Source organism: Primulina eburnea, chromosome 5 (genome assembly GCF_022965805.1).
Source record: "Primulina eburnea isolate SZY01 chromosome 5, ASM2296580v1, whole genome shotgun sequence".
NCBI classification, from domain to species: domain Eukaryota; kingdom Viridiplantae; phylum Streptophyta; class Magnoliopsida; order Lamiales; family Gesneriaceae; genus Primulina; species Primulina eburnea.
Genome location: NC_133105.1, coordinates 2,154,169 through 2,175,467, shown reverse-complemented (window position 1 = coordinate 2,175,467; position 21,299 = coordinate 2,154,169). Strand labels below are relative to the sequence as shown.

Here is a 21,299-nt window from a genome sequence, read left to right as displayed (position 1 = left end):
TATATATATTAAATTACTTGATCTGCATAATATCCCGTGAATTTTGTGGGGGCAGAAGCCTGTAGAAGTGATGAATATTGTTCTTCTTTTAATATTTAATGAAAATACTTTTGATTTTGGTTTCATGATTGTGAAAACAAAATGATGAAAGGTGATCAATGATGATTTGGTGAAATGTTGTTTCCCGAAATATCAAAAGATTAATTGTTATGAATATGTGGACAAGTCCAATTTTTTTTAAGTGATTATTTTACAGCTATACAGTTTCATATATATATTTATATTAGCTATTTTTCCATAAGAATCGAGCAAACAAAAAATTTATATTTATATATTATTAAGTTAAAGCCAGGTCGCCGTAGTAAACATTTTTAATTTTTTTTGATATTTTCTTTTAGCCTTATGAAACATTAATATGATTTGGTGCTCAGAATTATGGAAATTTCCACTTAATACCATTCAAACTTAATAAATAATTGATATATATATAAAATTCACGCATGATGTAATCTTATAACAAGCATGCATGCCTCACTCAATCAAATCGATATCGTGTCTCGTGTCTCGAGATAATCAGGCAATGTACTTCATTGATCATGGCGATTTGTATATATATTATTTATATTTAATTTAATGAAGCCGCAAATGGTTCAACATCAAGCAATTTAAAGGAATTTATTTATTCAAGTCCATGCCATTTTTTCTTCCTACTTTACTTTTTTTGCATTTTGTTATATTTTGACAAAGACAGCTGATCATGTCCTCACATTTAGAGACAGAAAAGATTAAGGTTGTCTCTCAAGAGTGGTAAAAGGTCACAAGCGCTAATAAGTGGCAGTGAACAGATTTTTATATTAAAAAAAATGGGAATTAATTTCTTTTGAAAGTAGTACGTAAAATGCAAACAAAATCTATATGCAATGCATGTCACATGAGTTTTAGCTTGTTGTCCTTGCAATTAAGTTGAAACTTGTGAGATAAATATCATAGCCCACGATTTGAAATAGTCGGGCGTGGGAGAAGTCCTAGATCAACCCAAGATTAGATATTGTTTACAATCTCAAAAAAACAGTGATTTGTAATCATGTTTTGAGTGAGTTGAGAGGATAAAGAACAAACCCATCTTCTTGGGTGTGTGTAAGATTGTTTAAGCAAGCTTATTAATTTTACTTCGCCACAAACCTTTTTCAATCCCTGCAATTGAAATTAATTTTAAGCTTTTGGTTTTAAAATGAGAGATTGAAAAAGAATGAAATGCAATTCATTCAAAACATCAATCTTCTATAACATATTAAAACGGAAGACTTTGCTCATAAAGCTAGACAGACATCACCAGCATGCGACAAAATTGGTCTGGATTATCAATTTCTATAATAAATAAAAGGAATGCCATACAGAAAGACTTCAATATTAGTAACCACCCTTGAGATCATTGACCACGTCGTACGGGATGGGAGTTACGGTCTCCAGCATAGCACCCTCCACCATGAAACCAGGTTTGGGTCCCTCTGGCAGCCTCTTTGTGCTAATAGTTTTACCTTGTGTGCCTCGGCCTCGGCCTTCAATTGATCATTCTTCTTGATCCTCAACGTGATGGCTGAACATGTTCCACATGCACGAACATGTAATCTCTTCTTCATGATTCTGTTACCAACCTGCATTCACAAGAACACGACACCAGGTTACTAGACTTGATCGTCTTTGGAAATGACAAGTGATAACAGAAAAAATAATAAAACAAACGTATGAAACGATTTCAAAAATTAGGTTCTGTAATACATAAAGAAAGAACTGTCTTCCCCATTTGTTTGCCTAAACAAAAATAAAATAACCAACTTTGCTTTGTGTACCCAACGGTTGATTATACAAGAGCTTTAGTACAACAATTTGCTTTCAATTGAGGATTCTTACTACCTTTCATCTCTTGATATGGGCAGCCAGGATTTTGTTGGATAAATGAAGTTTTCCCTAAGAGGAAGAGTGAGGAGTTGTAAAGGGAAGTGGGATGTCTCAAATGTGGTTTGTCCCACATTGAGAAAATCACCAAATGAAGTTTCCCTAATAAGCTCCAAGTTGAGACAAGGGTTTGGGCCCCAAGGGGTACCAGAAGTTTTTAGAAGGGGGAAGACCCTCATAGGCTGTGTCTCGGTGAAACACACACGGGAGCGCGCTCGTCTCGTCTCGGGTCGGTGCGGTGCGGTGCGGTGCGGTGCGGTGCGGTCTTTGACCAAAGTTAATCTTTTTAGACCAAATTTATTTGGAAACTAAATTTTAACTCAACAAAGATGCACAAGAGTGTGCATGGTGCAAGCCAAATCATATGGCCAAGGATTGTCGTCTTCCAAGGAAAGACAACAGAAATCAGAAACTAAAGCAAGCCAATGTCATCGAGGAAAGAAATGTACCGATAGACCTATCAAAGCTTGATCTATCCGCAGTTGTGTTTGAAAGCAACTTGGTGGATAATCCAAGGGAATGGTGGGTAGATACCGGGTCCACTAGCCACATTTGTGCTGAAAAGAGTATGTTCTCATCCTACACTACTGTAAGTGATAGGAAATTGTTTATGGGAAACTCTACGACGTCTGAGGTCGTAGAAGTTGGCAAAGTGGTATTGAAGATGACCTCCGGCAAAGAAATAACATTGTTGAATGTGCTGCATATGCCAGACATTCTAAAGAATTTAGTTTCGGGATCCTTGTTGAGTAATGCGGGTTTTAAGCTTGTATTTGAATCAGACAAGTTTGTTTTAACCAAACATGGTGTGTTTGTAGGCAAAGGGTACCAAGATAATGGACTCTTTAAGATGAATGTAATGAATGTTTACAGCCATGAGGCGAAGAATAAAGTGAATGATTCTGTTTACTTGGTTGAATGTTCTAATATATGGCATGAAAGATTAGGACATGTTAACTTCAACACATCAAAAAGACTTGCAAATTTAAATGTAATACCTGCATTTAAAAGAAATCCACAAGAAAAGTGTGAGATTTGTGTTGAAGCAAAGATGACCAAAGCTCCATTTCATTCTGTGACAAGAAGTACAAATCCACTTGATTTAATTCACACCGACGTATGTGATTTAAAGTTTGTGCAAACTCGAGGTGGGAATAAGTACTTCATAACATTCATTGATGATTGCACAAGGTTCTGTTACGTCTACTTATTGAAAAGTAAAGATGAAGCTATAGAAGCTTTCAAAAACTATAAGATTGAGGTTGAGAATCAATTGAGTTCAAAGATCAAAATGATTCGAAGTGATAGAGGTGGAGAGTATGTCGCTCCATTTGAAGAGTTGTGCACTAACTTTGGCATAATTCATCAAACAAAAGCACCATACTCACCTCAATCAAATGGAGTTGCAGAACGTAAAAATCGTACTCTTAAGGAGATGATGAATGCGTTGTTGATAAATTCGGGCTTACCTCAAAACTTGTGGGAGGAAGCAATACTTTCTGCAAACCACATTCTTAATAAAATACCACACAAAGGGAAAGATGAAACTCCATATGAGTTATGGAAGGGTCGCAAACCATCTTATAAATACCTAAAAGTGTGGGGGTGTTTGGCTAAAGTAGAGATACCAAAGCCAAAACAAGTTAAAATTGGACCCAAAACAGTTGACTGCATCTTTATTGGATATGCATATAATAGTAGTGCATATAGGTTTTTGGTGCATAAGTCAACGATTCCTGATATTAATGAAGGAACGATTATGGAATCAAGGAATGTAATATTCTTTGAAAACAACTTTCCTTGTAAGGAAAAGAAAGAAGGTTCCATTAAACGGTCTTATGAATCTACTATTGATTCTAAAGAAGTAAATGAAGAACCAAGACGTGGAAAGAGAACAAGAATTGAAAAGTCCTTTGGTCCTGACTTTATGACTTACATGCTAGATGATGAACCAAGAACTATTCAAGAAGCTCTATCCAATCCCGAAGCTCCTTTTTGGAAAGAAGCTATAAATTCTGAAATAGAATCCATCATGCATAATAATATGTGGGAGTTGACTGATCTCCCTCTGGGTTGTAAGCCTTTAGGATGCAAATGGACCCTTAAAAGGAAATACAAAGAAGATGGATCTATAGACAAATATAAAGCCCGTTTAGTGGCTAAAGGGTTCAAACAAAAAGAAGGATATGACTTCTTTGACACATATTCTCCAGTCACTAGGATTACATCCATTCGTGTTCTCATAGCTATTGCTGCTTTGCATAACCTAGAGATTCACCAAATGGATGTAAAGACAGCCTTCTTGAACGGAGAATTGGAAGAGGAAATATACATGGAACAACCCGAGGGGTTTGTCGTTCCCGGACAAGAAAAGAAGGTGTATAAACTTGTCAAGTCACTATACGGACTCAAACAAGCACCTAAGCAATGGCATGAAAAATTTGACTCTACAATGAAGTCAAATGGTTTCAAAATCAACGAATGTGATAAATGCGTTTATATTAAAGGCAATGCAAGTGATTATGTCATTGTATGCCTTTATGTAGACGACATGTTGATAATGGGAAGTAATCATGAGTTGATTATAAATGTCAAGAATATGTTGAAAAGGTCTTTTGATATGAAAGACTTGGGGTTGTGTGATATCATATTAGGGATTAAAATCTCTATAATGCATGAAGGAATAGTGTTATCACAAACTCACTATGTTGAAAAGGTGCTTGAAAGGTTCAGTACCTTAAACATTCGACCTGCTAGAACTCCTATAGATTTAGGTGTTCATTTGGCAAAGAATAGAGGAGAACCCATCTCACAACTTGAATATGCAAGGATCATTGGTAGTCTAATGTACTTGACTAACTGTACTCGTCCAGATCTTGCATATTCAGTGAATAAGTTAAGTAGGTTCACAAGTAATCCAAGTAAGGATCATTGGAAAGGCAAAACGAGAGTGCTTGGATATTTGAAATATACATTGAAATATGGTTTGATATATTCAAAATATCCTGCAGTTCTAGAAGGATACTGTGATGCCAATTGGATATCTGACACAAAAGACTCCAAGTCCACTAGTGGATATGTATTCACAATAGGTGGAGGAGCGGTGTCATGGAAATCGTCTAAGCAAACGTGTATAGCTCGATCCACTATGGAATCCGAGTTCATAGCATTAGACAAAGCTGGGGAAGAAGCCGAATGGCTAAGAAACTTCCTAGAAGATATTCCTTGTTGGAATAAGCCAGTGCCTTCCATTAACATTCATTGCGATAGTCAATCGGCAATAGGAAGAGCACAAAGTAGTATGTACAATGGTAAGTCTCGTCACATTCGACGGAGACATAATACCATAAGACAATTGATCTCAAATGAGGTTATTTCTGTTGAATATGTGAAATCAAAGGAAAATCTAGCGGATCCGTTTACTAAAGGTATAAATAGAGATCAAATGTATAAGTTGTTGAGAGGAATGGGCTTAAAACCCACAAAATAAAATATTTATAGCGGTAACCCAACCTTGTGAAGTGGAGATCCCATGACCTTGGTTCAATGGGACAACGAAGTTATAAATATTAGTTTGAGTACTTGGAATAGATAAAGGCTCATTCCTACGAAATCCAAGTAGAAAAGACCTGCAACATGTGGTGATGTTAAGTTTTCTTTTAATGATTCCTATACCTATGAGGTAGAGTATGGCAGGATACTCTAGATAGGAGATCACCTATATAAGTGAGAAGTAATGGCCGCTTCAATGGAAAACACTTATGAATCTAAGATATGGTCCAGGACCGAAACGGACACAACGTGAGAACATAAATATGTTAGAGTTATTATTGTGTAAATACTATTGACTTGGTTTACATAAACGGTTGACTAGTTCAAGACATCGTGTCACTACTCAACTAGTAAATCCTATAGTATGTTACTAAGGAAGGTTCAAAGTCAAAAACTACCTATCCCAATGCAATAATAATTCATAAGAGCTTTCAAGTAAATCAGCATACATGCATTAAGTTCATTTATGTGGGGGATTGTTGGATAAATGAAGTTTTCCCTAAGAGGAAATAAGAGGAAGAGTGAGGAGTTGTAAAGGGAAGTGGGATGTCTCAAATGTGGTTTGTCCCACATTGAGAAAATCACCACATGAAGTTTCCTTAATAAGCTCCAAGTTGAGACAAGGGTTTGGGCCCCAAGGGGTACCAGAAGTTTTTAGAAGGGGGAAGACGCTCATAGGTTTCATGCACTAATAAACCGTCGCTAAATGTCAAATTAGCGACGGTTTCACAAGATCGGCGACGGTTTCTCAAAAAACGTCGCTATTAGCGACGGGTTTTCAGAAGCCGTCGCGAAAAGGAAGGAATGATTCCCACCTCCGACCTTTTCCGGCCGCCCATTTCCGACCGGCTGCCTGCCGCCGCCGCTACTATCGCCGTCGCGAAAGGGAAGAGCAATTTCGTCTTTTCATCAAAAAATTCAAAATTATCCTACACTTAAAAATCGTACCAAACATAATATTATTTTACACCATATATTACAATCCTACCACAATCATTTTCTTTATCATTTACATACTAATCATTAGTTTATCCTATCCTTCCAACCAAACGTAGCCTAAGAGTATTTTTGCTTGTAGATCCGGAGGTAGGTCGAGAGATGGGTGGGACCCTTCTTCCTGAAAGGACGACCGAACAGATCCCTCCCGAGTACGCGCCCTCAGTCCGTGCTCCGCAGGCATTTTTTCAGTGTTCTTGCTAGCTCGCCCTGTTTCTCTCTGTGAGAAAAGAAGAGAAATCGGTGCTAGTGCTAGGCTTTATCGATGTATTTGGGCCGGTGGATCCAATAATTTATTGAATTTGTTTCTAACTATGGGCTTTCATTAAATATTGGGCCTGCTAACAAAAACAAAGGAAATAAAACTGATTTTCCAAGGTTCGTGAACAAAAAAAACACACAAGTAAGAACGAGTTTAATCTAGCTTATATTATAATATTATATTAATTGATAAATAAAAACATCTTAAATTTATCTCCTTGATGTGCATAAATATTATATGAAATTATCCTAATTAAATTATCTGCTATTGATTACTAATTACTGTGTATGAATCAAAAAATAAAAAGAGTTGATCGAATTAAGTTTATTCGACTTATTTTATAACAAAGGAATGACACCATATATCATTCTAAAAAATGTATTATTATAATTTTTATTATTTGTGGACAAAAAATAATTCATGATAAATAATTTAAAAATTATTATATTGAAAATAATAATTTATTGCACGTACGATATGTGTTCTATTTTGTTGAGTTAAGTTAGTATTATTAGATAACTATGATGATCTTGAAGACTTACCCTGTGATATATTTTATGTAATTTGAGAGGCAATGCAGTGTTGATAAACTCCAAGTAAATTCATATTTATGGAAACGTCATCGTATTTTCACCCAAAATCCTACTGACCACGTAGTAATCTTGGAAGAGTTTACCGTGAAAAAGTGAATAATATCAATTTGCGTGGCAATTAAGGTTGAAATTTGGTCGGTTCTAGGAATTAATAAACCGCATGCAATATCAGAATTTGCTGCAAATTTAGAGACCTTTAATTAGATATATATAACAGTTGGTTACGATGTTTCAAAAAATAAGAAACCGAAATCGCAAATAGAAAAATGTAAACTCTATGTGAAAGTATATTTATTGACATTAGGCACTAGCTGCATGTATGTTATATTGTTTGGTGCGGAAAAAACACTATTTTAACCTATATCGAGGGCAATTTTAGTTATTTCTAAGGACTGTTTTAATTCTACAAGTTTAATAGGGAAATAGTGGATTTAACCTTATAAGTTAAATGTTTTCTGGGTTATCTAACATGCTAAAAGTTGTATTTTATTTGTGGAACGTTTTTTGTTTTCAGTTTTTATTTTATCGAAGCGTAGACGTTGTGTTAGTTACATTATCTTTTTTAATGTTACGCCAACATTTTACGTTGTACAAAGTAAAATAATTTTTTTTAAAAAAAAAAACCTTAATATACTACACATTAATCCTGCCCAAGTGCTAAACATAAAGCCTTTAATGCATTCCATGCATCTATGCTCTTTCACAAAGTTCGAAAAACCTCAATCAATCTCCATTACAATGGCCACCACTTTCGCGGTGAAATTCACTTCCACAATTATCATCACTTTCTTTCTCTCTGCAACTTTCATTCCTGCTGGAAAGTCCCAAGAATACTTCGCAAGGAAAGTATCCAGACAAGAAATGGGCCTCGGCAGACAAAAACTCAGCCACCTCCACTTCTACTTCCACGACATAGTCAGTGGGCGCAACCCCACCGCCGTGCGTGTCGCGGAGGCCGCCGTCACAAACTCCTCCGTCACCAGCTTCGGCGCAGTTGTGATGATGGACGACCCTTTGACTGTTGGCCCAGAAATGAGCTCTAAAATCGTGGGGAGAGCACAAGGGATATACGCGTCAGCCGATTTGAATAACCTCGGGTTTTTGATGGTACTGAACTACGCTTTCACGGAGGGGAAATTCAACGGCAGCACGCTCAGCATATTGGGGAGGAACGCTGTTTTCTCCGGCGTGAGGGAGATGCCGGTGGTGGGCGGCAGCGGTGTATTCCGGTTTGCTCGTGGGTATGCTCAGGCGAGGACTCATACTTTGGACCTGAAAACTGGGGATGCTGTGGTGGAGTACAATGTCTATACTTTCCATTATTGAAGAATTAATTTAAATATATATTTGGCATGCATGTTTCCATTAAATAAAGAGTGTCCTAATATTTATTAACTTAATTATCTTTATGTTGAGGTTGAGATAAAAAAAATTTTGTGTCATATAAATAATTACAGATCTCTGTTCTATATCTATTTACCACCAGATTTATATATATTCAGAAATATTCAATGATGTAAATTTACTATAAACAAAATATATTTTTCGATACATTATAGTTCCGTCCAAGGCCAAGTTATCTGGCTATAATATTAATTCTTTATGACAAATAATGCAACGTAAACTCTTAAAACGAAATTGCTTTTGTTCGAGACTAATTTAGAATCAAATGATGATTAAGAGACACTTTGGTTTCACTTTTTTTCTTTTAAATATAATGTTAGATGTCATAAAAACGTGCAATATTCAAATGATATAACATCGTTCGTAACAAACAGTTTCCTCACAAGCAAGCTAAGGATGGATACATTTTTCGTTAAAAAATGGTTTACTTCGATTATCCTTTGCGTGCGCGTGCCTGATTCCAGTGGAACAAGCCCAAGTATGCTGCAGCTTTTGTTTCTCTTGTTTTTTCATGTCCTCAAAACACACAACAACAAATCATTCATTGCATTCTTCTCATTTGATTATGCTACCTCATTTTTCTGGGATAAAGTTAAGGTATTTTTTCATTTCATTGTGTGTAACACCTATGTGATAGGTTACTATAAATTTAGTCGTTGTATATTGGGAAACAGTTGTCCGTTTTGATCTTAAGAACACCACCGGAAAGGACAAATATGTTTTAAATTACCTGTACTTGTTACATGATTACGGTTTGGTTCTCAGTTTTCAATTTACTTTATTTACTCACGATTGATATGTTATTTTATGTGTAATTTAATCGTTCTGCATAATAGTCCACATATTCTTTCGTGTTTGTATTTTTTCTGACAAATACCAGCTATTTGGATACTATTTGGATAGAAGTTGTACAACTAATTATACATACAGGGACGAATCCAGTAATTAGATTTGGGTTGACCTTGAACTTATTGCGAAAAATTATATATTAAAAATGATAATTTTGAATTAGACAAAAATATTGACTAGAGTAATAATGATAAAAAAATCAATTTTTTACAAAAATAGCAAAATCTCTTTTGGAGAATAAAAATTAACATGAGACCAACTTCTAAATTGAATCAAATTAAGCAAAAAAAAAAAAAAAAAAAAAAAAAAAAAGAGCAAAATCTGGGACTAAGCAACTCAAAAACTTTTTTTTAAAAAAATGAAAGTGGAGAATCAATTTTATTTAGAGATTAAAATACTCCTTGTTTACACTGTATTTTAAGTATTTCCGAACTTCTAGCTAATAAAATGCTAGAAAATTGTATGTAAAAAAACAAGAATCAATTAAAATAAACTATTGCCAACACTACCTAAATATACTTAAAATTCTAATTTTATTCTAGAATCATAATATAACCCAGAAGTTACTCACCACAGTAATTCATATATCAATATTTCATTTTCAACATACTAATAAAGAAATAAGGTGTAAAAAATAAAACTAAGAACTTTAAATCGGAAAATTTTAAAAAATAAAAAAATAAATCTAACCAATATTATGATATAATAAAACGATAATTATTAAATAAATAAAAAAATTTGGAAAGAAGATTAATAAAAAATTAAAAAATAAAATTGTGAAATTTCATAACTGAACACGTAAGATTTTTTAAATTGTTAAATAGTAAGTAACCAATTATTGAATGAGAAAACCAAATATTAAATGAAAAATTAGGCTAGCTAGGCCCATGGGGTGACGAGGAAGTTGGCTGGACTGGGCTCAAGCCACCCCTTGAGTTGGCTGGACTGGGCCAGATTGTGCGGGTCGTGGGCTTATGCGGTTGACCTAGGATTATTTCATCCTACCCCTGCAGGCACTGCCTGCAGGGGTACATCCAGGGGCCAGAATTTTTTCTGGCCCCATTTTATTTTATTTTTAATTTCTTTTTTCCTCATGAGGTGGAATCTCAACCACTCGTATGAGGTGTGGGCACTGCCTACACACCCATAATCGAAAGTGAGCTCTGGTTGGTCCGCAGACCGCAGGTTGAGAAGAAAAAAATGTAAATAAATAAATAAATAAATATATATATATGATAAATAAATAAATAAATTTAAAATAAAAATTATAACATTTTAACGAATAATCACAAAACAATGGAGTTAGACAATTACCATGTTTGACATGTTTTATAAGAAAAAGATACTTAAAAATAATTTTCAAAAAATATAATACAAATAAAAAATATTATTACTTGAGGATTTGAAGTATTTAATTAGTAGGAAAAAGATTACAGTACTTTATCCAAAACAAATTTAAAAATACTAGTATTATTTTCAGAAAACCGTTTCTTTAAATTATAACTAATTAATTAGATAATATGTTTCTGTGATGTGGTGTCACGAGTTATCTGTGAGACGAGTTAATTTGGTCTATATTTATAATGAAAAATAATATTTTTAACAAAAAAAATAATATTTTTTCAATATTGGGTCGGATCAAAAATTTGTCTTGCAAAATTAACTAAGAAAACCGTAACAAAAGTAACCCATTACAATATTAAACTTAAGTTAAATAATAAGAGCACAACAACAATTATTTTTGGCAATAATAATAGCAATTCAGCATCTTTGAGAATCAGACATTATACCAAAAATATTATATTTGGTTAAACAATTAATTGAGGAAGACAACAAAAATATTTAGAATTTTGGATTTGGGGTTTTTTTTATTTTGACTTAAAATTTGGGAATGAAGAAGAATCTGTGATAAAAGGGTAAAATAATATTTTTATATTAAAAAAATTAAAATTAGTAGCTCCAACTCCGTCTATGCATTCATTCATGAAGTTGTAAAACCTTGATCAGAAGTATTTCAAAACCTTGATCTCCATACAATGTCCTCCACTTCGGCTGTAAAATTCACATTCACCATTGTCATCATTTTCTTTCTCTCTGCAACGTTCATGCCTGCTGGAAAGTCCCAAGAATACTTCGCAAGAAAAATATCCAGAAAAGAAATCGGCCTCGGCAGACAAAAACTCAGTCACATCCACTTCTACTTCCACGACATAGTCAGTGGCCCCAACCCCACCGCCGTGCGTGTCGCGGAGTCTGCCGTCACAAACTCCTCCGTCACCAACTTCGGCTTCGTGGTGATGATGGACGACCCTTTGACTATTGGCCCAGAAATGAGCTCGAAAATCGTGGGGAGAGCACAAGGGATATACGCGTCGGCGGATTTGAATAACTTCGGGCTTTTGATGGTACTGAACTACTATTTCACGGAAGGGGAATTCAATGGCAGCACCCTAAGTGTATTGGGGAGGAACGCGGTTTTCTCCGGCTTGAGGGAGATGCCGGTGGTGGGCGGCAGCGGTGTGTTCCGGTTTGCTCGCGGGTATGCTCAGGCAAGGACTCATACGTTCGACCTTAAAACCGGGGATACTGTGGTTGAGTACAATGTCTCTGTCTTCCATTATTGATGAATTAATTAATCGAATATTTGGCTTTACTCTTCTTTACATGTTTTTTTCTTTTTTTTACTTACGATGGGTTGAGTTTGTTTCCAATGCAAATTCGAACACAATTCTCTTCCAATTGGGAGAGTTTCATGTCATAAAATCACAAGAACCCCATTTGTTTTAATATAGATTCGAAGTCACGTTTCTCTCTTCTTGAAAAAAGTTTATGTCAATCTATTGTAAAAGTGCAAGCTTTGGCAATAAGAGAATTAATATCTTTTGATCACGTTTCCAACACCAAATTATCAGGCTTTACAAACCCTAAGACGAACACAAATGATTTATTTCGAGACTACTTTGGAATCAAAATAAGTGATCAGGTGAAATCTTGGTTCCACTTTTTCTAGAATGTAAAGAGTTTAAAACATACTGAAGATTGAATTTTACACAGATGGACAGTTCAGTTCAATTATTTCTTTTTTGGTCATCAACTCTCTCACCTAACGTTGATTTTAGCAGAGGATGGAGTTAGTTGAAGATTAGGTACACTTGCCTTTCAGTTTCGTGGGTTAGGGGATTTGAATTAAGGTGAAGATTGATAATATTTTTATATTGTGTGAATATTCATTGAGAGATGTTTCCTTGATTAGTGTTTGGGTATTATATATTTCAAATCCTTTCGAAGTGTACATGAAATTGCATTGGAGAGAAAGTGTAAGATTCGAAACACCTGATTATTTTTCTTTGTCCAAAAATACACAATACAAAAATAGACTGTGGATTTGGAAATCAATAATCTCAAACCCACATTTTCAAATATACCATCGTTTAATAATTCATCGATTTAAACGATTCTTAGACAAATGTTTAGGTATCTACAAATTTTGTTATTTTTTTTGTCTATGACTATGAAACTCGTATCTACTGTTTTTCGATGTACTAAGTAAATCATTGAGCTAACGTAATAGCGTGCAACTTGCCACATAAATTGCACGGACCAATCTTGTACGACAAACTCGTTCGAGAAAGTGTTGATAAAGAAATTCTAAATCGTGATAATTGATCAAACAATCATAAATTTTATCAACTCGAACATCCTACACAAATTTTGTTATTTTTATTTCACGAAGATTAGCAAGTACATTCTTTCTATAAATATACTAATTAATTACTTGTCATCCCCCAAAATAATCATGTCCAATAATACTTATATAATTCAGGTGTGCAAAATTTAACAAAATCAAATTTAATGTTAAAAATATATTTTAAATTAAATTAAAAATAGAGCGGAAGATTTTGATTCGGTCACATCCCATTCATTCTACGAAAGCATTCGGACTCAAACTGCTTTCGAAGCCCACTCACTGCAAGAACAGTCATGACATGAGAAGCATTTCAACAAACATCTTCCGATCATTCTTTCAAAAACAGCAATAACCCCTTCTCTCCACTTCATAATCTTCACCAGCTCCGTTGAACTGTAAAATTTCGATTAAAGTGGGAGAAAAATGGTTCGTTGGACCACTTCGTTGATACCCAGACCGAAGTTAAGGCTGCGTTTTTCATCAAAGACGCTATAGTACGTTCATCCACGGCCTCTTTAATTTCGAAATCATTGTTAGACTCTCAAAAGCTGCTGGTTCTAATCGTGCCAACTCTACGCTTCGTTCTATGGTACCCACTCTGTTCGAGGAGTACCCTCATCCAAAATACTCCTCTCTGCCTTGTTTAAAGCTCACCCAGTTGGGACAAAGGCTGCACGGCTGGGAAATTAGGGTGTGTAATGATTCTGAAGATGATATTGTCCAAAGGCTTTGTCGGCTTCTTATGACGACCAGGAATAAATGGGTAAAGTTTCGGTTTTGGTGTTTTTTCTTGTACGATTTCTTTGATTTGTTCTGATGAGGCTTTTCTAGAGTTGTAGAACTGACGAGACTTCTGTTTTTTCATTATCGCTCATCTTATTTGTAGAAGGATGATGTTTTTTTCAAATATATATATATTATTACCTTAATGGATATTATTTCTTATGAAATAACCATTTAACCATACTCTTGGTATTTGTATAGATAAAGCTCTTCTCAATAGTTGATTTCTTCCATCATTTAATTAATATGTGAAATTGTTTTCTAATTTCTTTAAAAATCTGAATGCGTTCGTCATCCATGTCAGGTTCACATTTAACGCAGACAAATAATAAATTATATGCTAAGCGTGTTTCTAAATATATTACACGAAGGATATTTGTCATAAAAATTATTTTTGCCATTCTTAATTTGATAGCTTCATAATATAAAAATAATTTTTCCCTTATTAAACAAGTGAATGAAAATCTAATACCATGAAATTTAGAGATTTTACAGGCAAATGAATTTTTCAGCTACGCAAAATCTATCGTCACCATAAATTAGATATAAAAAAAAGTGTCCCATTTTCATAAATAACAGAAGCTTGATGATGATTAAGGATTGTTATCCGAGAACTGAAAACGTAAAATTTAAATTTCAGGAAAAAATCTTGCGCATGAACAGAAAATAGACAAATGTTGGTCATCTGGTCATCGACTAAAGTGCGGTCGGCGGCGGCAGAAGCTCTCGCATGGTATTCACACCCATCAGCATTATCAACTCCGCATCCAAACACGAACCCCTTTTTATAGGATGCAATTTCAGAAAACACGACAATTGAAATGGGCAGCAGTATCACTACGCATTCACATGAGAAAAGCCAACTTGTCGATCAATGTAAGCGTGCTTAACCGCAATACTATCATGAAAATCTCTGGTAAATCCCAAAAGGATAACCGTCTCATGATTTTAAAACATAAAATAGTATACTCCGCAATCATCTCAAAAAACGGATATCGACTTATCTTCTGTCTCTTCCCATTCAGAAAGAAGATGAGCTCCACAATCCTCCGATTCTCATGAAAACAAAAACTATATTGTACTCTTTCTGCAAACATAAATAATAAAGATGAAGGTTTGCGAGTGGTTAATCCCAAGCACTGGTCACGCCCGGACCTCCTCCTCCTCCGTAACCGCCAAAACCACCACTGCCGCCTCCTCCATAGTAGTTAGAGCCACTCCCAGACCGATTAAAAGAGGACTCTCTTCTAAAATCACGACCACCAAAACGCCCACCACCACGCCTACTTTTACCCCCATACAGGGGTCGACTTGCAAACCGAGTCAACCAATCCGGTACTTCTTGATTTGCTTCGTGCATCAAATCAGCCAACGCCTTAGACATCGACGTGTTATTTTCGTTGAAGAAGGCAGTTGCCAATCCCGTCTTGCCAGCACGACCCGTACGTCCTATCCGATGGACATAATCATCTATGTCATTTGGGAGATCGAAGTTGATTACATGAGCAACATGTGGAATATCAAGACCACGAGCAGCCACATCTGTTGCAACTAATATTGGCGTGTTCCCACTCTTGAAGGATCTGAGTGCTAGCTCCCTTTCCTGGAGCCAGACATCAAACATCAAATTATAATAATAATAAGAATAATTATTACTATTATTATTATTACTATAAAATGATAAATAAGCCAGAAACAGAAATGACAGAACATCCAATTGTTTAGAGAATTACTCCCACGTGACTGCTAGCTTAAATACCATGGGCACATCGTCACAGCGTTCAACTTTCTTCATAAATCATGATGGGTCAATAAATACAGATGCAAACCCTCATCAGCAAAGATCATAATAACCCCTCTTGAACAACCCATGCCTTTGGGTCAATAAAGCCACCTACCTTCTCTCCTCCATCTCACCTCTCTCCTTAGATACTCTCTTTCCCAAGCTGATCATAACTGTTGTACAGATCCTGCATAGCCATCCCCGGGGCAATAGATTCCAAATGGCCCAACCCAAGCAGTAGAACATGTAATGCCACTCATCTACCTAGAGTCTACCAGCCCACTCCACTGACCCAAAGTTTTCACAATAATCAAGTAATAACCTGGGTGGGTATAGAAAAGTTTTGAGGGCTGAACACGCAGTCAGGAAATCAAGTGGAGGTGCGTTGATGGTAAAATGAGGTTAAATAATAGCTTCTGGCACAATAAAATAAAGATGAAAGAAAAAAAAGTTAAATTTTACATGGACAGCTAGAGGGAGGGAGAGGAACATAGAGTACAATAACTTAACTCACAAACCACCAAGACTCTAATGAAAATAATTTGAAATATATCCACATTCCAATAATTTTATAGTATTTTCACACATTTCTCCTTACAAAACAGGCATAAAGATAAAAGCATATATCTTACTCAACATGCATGAAAAAGATGAAATTTTTCATTATAATTTTTATTTTCAAATATTATTTGCGATAAATGAGGACAAATATTCTATATCATGACAGGGAACAATGTAAAATTATCGGTTGTGTTTACCAATCACCTGTTGTGTTCTATCTCCATGAATTGTAGTGGCAGGAAAACCATTGGCACACAGCCAATGTTCCAATGAATCAGCTCCTTTCTTCGTTTCCACAAATACTAAAGTAAGAGCTTGCTGCAAGAATAAGCAAACTAATGAAACCAAACACGCCCTTGAAGTAAACAGAATAATGATGAATTCAGTAAAGTGGAAGTTTGAAATAATGGCAACACAAAGAAATGAATAATCTCAACCCCATGTTAGTAGAAGTGCGAGGAACTCTAGTGCAAGGCGAGGCATGCGATGAATTGGCTTGAGGCACCTTAAAGGAAAATATACTAGAATCCAGTCTACTCTAAATATCTAAATATGCAACTATCGTATATAATCCAGTGTGTACCTCACAAACAATTAAAAAATGAAACAAATACTCATCAGTCTGTAAGCAAAATGTTATTGACCATTATCTTGCATTTTGTCTAGGATTTTTTACCCTCCATTTAGTGTTTGCTTCAAAAGCACCTTGAGTTTTTTAAACCCACCATTAGGGCTTTATGCTAAAGGAGCGCCGATTGTGCTATATTGAAGGGTTACACGTTAGATTGTACCTAGGCACAAAGGCCAATCATCGGTGAAGCTAGAACCTAGGAGAATGCCTCGTGAACTTCTAATAACTTTGATCGCTCCAATTAACATATCGTATAAAATATTTGTTGCTAAACGTGCAATAGAAAAATTAAAAATTTAAAAACATTTTAAAACAAAACTAAACAAGTCTTAAGATAGCATAATTTCTGTAGTTAGGAATGCAACACCTTTTAAATATGCAATATGGGAATGCACAATATGCTGGTTCCACCAGAAGAGCAGAAGTAAACTAAAAGAGTATCAGCATATACAATTCTGAACAATCATTCGTAAATAAGAACCACTTAGATAGACAACAAGATGGGCATAGTTTAACAACAAAGCAAACTGAAAGATCGAAATAATCCAACAAAAGCCAATTTCTGTATATTTACCACAGGTCCACAATATATAATTACCTTTCCTTGAACTCCGTTCGCCCTCTGACCATGAATAAGATCCATCAAATGGCTTCTCTTGTCATTATCATGAACAAATTCAACTCTTTGAACAATCAAATCTGTACTTGAACCAACCCTTCCAACTGCCAAAAATATGTAATTTGAAAGGAAGTCGGATGCCAGTCTCTGCAGGCCAACAGTAGATTTCAAAGGATGAATATTGGAAATATCTTCACAAGAACATCAACATCATCTACTCTATAAGAATATTTCTTAAAAATACGGAGAACAAAAGAAGAAAATATGTTATTTAAAGAATTGTTTATCCCAGCATCAACAATCAAGAACTTAGATTTGTTTCATATTTCTAGATTCCAAGTTCTCTCTCACTATCCTATTCCAAAAAACCATCAATTGCCGATTAAAAAATTTAAAGAACAGAGGCAACGGATAGCTCAATGCCAATTGCCAGGTATAAAGAATGGAATCAAGGACACAAAGGACAAATCAGTATTTCAGTCACCAACCACCACAACCAACAAGAACTGTATTCATTATTCACTGACGTGAAATTAAATTAGTTACCACTTTTTAATAGCAGATTTCAGCAAGATGAAATTTTCTAACAACTTCACGGACAATGCAAGAAGTTGATCACAGCTAGCAAAGACAAAATAAAAATGGAAACATAATCCAATGAATACCTGGATCTCTTTTGGAAAGGTGGCACTAAACAGCATTGTCTGTCTTTCACCACGAGGAGGCATATCCATTTGCTCTACAATTTTTCTGATTTGCGGCTCAAAACCCATATCAAGCATTCTGTCTGCCTCATCAAGAGCCAAATATTTTATCATCTGTAATGAAACTTTTGCTCTCTCAAGCAAATCAAACAATCTTCCAGGTGTTGCCACCAGAATTTCAACTCCTCTCTCAAGTTCACGCAGCTGCGCAAAAAATCAATATATCATAATTCATTTATATGAGGTATTGTAAAAACTTATTCACATATTTACTACGAAATTTTTTTATTTACATTATTATTGAATATTTTGTTTAATGTAATATTTTAGTAAAATCCACTTCATATATGTGAATTCAACAATGTATGCCTAATGGGCCTTACTTCGATAATCCCCTTGAGCCTCAGGCTCCACAAGGCCAATGCTCCTTACGCCTTCAATGACTATGGTCATACATGGCTATTATCAACATTCCTAATTTTGCTTGTTTAACAGTAATAATTATTTTATATCGTTTAATGTTTTGTTGTTATTACCGCTAACTATCGTTTCCAGGCTGAAAAATACTGTTAAAACTGGAGAGAAGTGGAGATAAAAGTTAATTATATAATATCATTTTCCGTAAACAAAATATACATGGAATGAAACATAAAATCAAGGAGGAGAAGTGGTATGCAACAATTAACGCCTTCACGGGCGAAATGGAGAAAAAGGACATCCATAACCTGTTGATTTATTGGCGCTCCTCCATATACCACAACTACTCTGACGCCGGTTTGGTAGGAAAACTTTTTAGCTTCTTCATGTATCTGAAGCAAAAGATGCAAAATATCAATACATATTCCATCTCAAAATGTGAAGACATCAGTTGCACAAAAGTATAAAATACGATGAAATTGATGCTCATTAAATAAATGGCCTACCTGCATTGAGAGTTCTCTTGTTGGTGAGAGAATAAGTGCAAGTGGAAAAACAGTGCGGACACCTCGCGGTCTCATTGGAGACTGCCCCCTCAAAATTCCACCGATGATTGGGAAGCAAAAAGCAGCAGTCTTTCCTGATCCGGTTTGAGCACAGGCCATCAAATCTCGTCCTGCCAGTGAAATCGGTATAGCATGTCGCTGCACTGGGGTTGGTTTCACATACTTACACCTTCGAATATTCAAATTGAGAGCATCACCTAAATCTATCTCCGCAAATGTATTTACGGGTGGTGGTACATCTTCACCGCTTGTCTCCACAGGAATATCCTCATATGCATCAAAGTTAATACCACTATTCTCCGGTTCAACAAATGCACGTTCAGTGTCTGCATCCAGATCTTCATTACCAAAAGGGTTGACCTCTCGGTCCCTGTTACCCCGGCCACTACCTCCACGGCTTCCATAATTATATCCCTGACGTCCGTAATCAGATCCAGAGCCAGCCCATCGTGACCCACTTGTTGATCCACTATACCCGGACCTGTCATTACCCGATGATGCACCACTCAGGGATGAAGCAGGTGGCTTTGTCGCAGGAGGTTTGTTCCTGAGATGTGGTGGGACATATGCAGGCTTAGTGGGAGCCGATGTGGGTTCATTGCCTCCACTGGTCCCAGCATCATCAGCAAATCCAGAAGCTGCATTCTCAACGGCGTCTGCCCACGAAGTTCTCATTTTTCAACAACCTCTTGACCACAGATAAATTAGAGTAAAACTATCCCAAAAATTTCTGACTAGTCTCGTTGTTTCCTTGTTATGTTACACCCCAATACCCTGATTAAAGAATAGTTTTGAAATATATATATCAAAATTTGAAACAAACCAGAGCAAATGCATCATCAAACTGATAAATCAATCCTGATTCGTCACACAAAAAAATCTGGGAGTAAGTAAATACAACAGTGCCCTGATTAAAGAACATTTCTTGGAAAAAAACATCAAAATTTGACACGAACCAACGTGAATTGCATCATCAAACTGATAAATCAATCTTGATTCGTCACTAAAAATGAAAGGGAAGAAAAATTTGGGAGTGAGAGAGTAAAAGCAAAAACTGGGAAAACAAGCTGGGATGCTCCACACAAAAAGAAACAGAAATGCAACGACAAAATAGATTACGTACAAACAGGAAGATCTGTCTCAAAACTCAAACTCTCAAACTTCAATACAGTTTAACAATGCGATATATTTTATACAGATACACACAAACAAATTACACAGACACGTTGCGAATTAAGTCCAAATACGTGCAACTGCGTGTTCATCTTTCAGTATAAATCTACGAGCCGATAAACCTTGTACCTGAGAGAAATCAGCACAAGCTTTTCGGCGATAGCATATTTTGGAAGACAGAAGGTGAAGAGAAAATTTTAGAAACCCTAGCTTTACGGCAGAAAGAAAAAAGGAAGGAGAAAATATAGGGACGTGAGATTCGGGTCGCGAAATAGAGAAAATAGCAACTAAAATATTAGATTAAAATTCGATCGTAATATTATATTAGTAAAAAAAACGTGTCAAATTAATTGACCAAGGCTTACCGACAACCAAAAAAACTATTTAATTAATGAGTGAGTCTCATGTGAGACCGTCTCACGGATCTTAATCTGTGAAACGGGTCAACTCAATTCATATTCACACAAAAAGTAGTATTCTTAGCATAAAAAGTAATACTTTTTCATTGATGACCCAAATAAGAGATCCGTCTCACAAATATGACTCGTGAAACCGTCTCACACAAGTTTTTGCCTTAATTAATTTAGACTCTCTCTATTTATTTAGATTTAAATATATATATATTTACTTATATATATATACATGTGAAGTTTTTTTTATAATAATAATCGAGTTTTTTTTTTTGTTGTAATAACTAGGTTTTGTTTTCAAACATTATTAAATTCTGAGTCACCTAATACAAATATAATAGAGGAAATTATA

At 35.4% G+C, this 21,299-nt stretch overlaps 3 protein-coding genes across 3 annotated transcripts; 2 read left to right on the top strand and 1 right to left on the bottom strand.

The window, feature by feature from the left end:
• The first annotated feature begins 8,035 nt into the window (after nt 1–8,035).
• LOC140831580 (dirigent protein 22-like) lies at nt 8,036–8,767 on the top strand. Its single transcript, XM_073195320.1, has one exon. It carries the CDS (start codon nt 8,044–8,046, stop codon nt 8,683–8,685), a length of 642 nt encoding a protein of 213 aa, XP_073051421.1. The 5' UTR covers nt 8,036–8,043; the 3' UTR covers nt 8,686–8,767.
• A 2,798-nt stretch (nt 8,768–11,565) lies between these two features.
• On the top strand, nt 11,566–12,501 carry LOC140831579 (dirigent protein 22-like). Its single transcript, XM_073195319.1, has one exon. It carries the CDS (start codon nt 11,649–11,651, stop codon nt 12,234–12,236), a length of 588 nt encoding a protein of 195 aa, XP_073051420.1. The 5' UTR covers nt 11,566–11,648; the 3' UTR covers nt 12,237–12,501.
• Nucleotides 12,502–14,596: 2,095 nt separating this feature from the next.
• Nucleotides 14,597–20,823, bottom strand: LOC140832202 (DEAD-box ATP-dependent RNA helicase 37-like). Its single transcript, XM_073196083.1, has 7 exons — nt 20,667–20,823; nt 19,305–20,138; nt 19,107–19,190; nt 18,343–18,585; nt 17,657–17,824; nt 16,632–16,745; nt 14,597–15,686 (listed from the first exon to the last, which is right to left on the bottom strand). The coding sequence occupies exons 2-7, from the start codon at nt 20,037–20,039 to the stop codon at nt 15,210–15,212; spliced, it is 1,821 nt and encodes a 606-aa protein (XP_073052184.1). The 5' UTR covers nt 20,040–20,138; nt 20,667–20,823; the 3' UTR covers nt 14,597–15,209.
• Nucleotides 20,824–21,299: the final 476 nt, after the last annotated feature.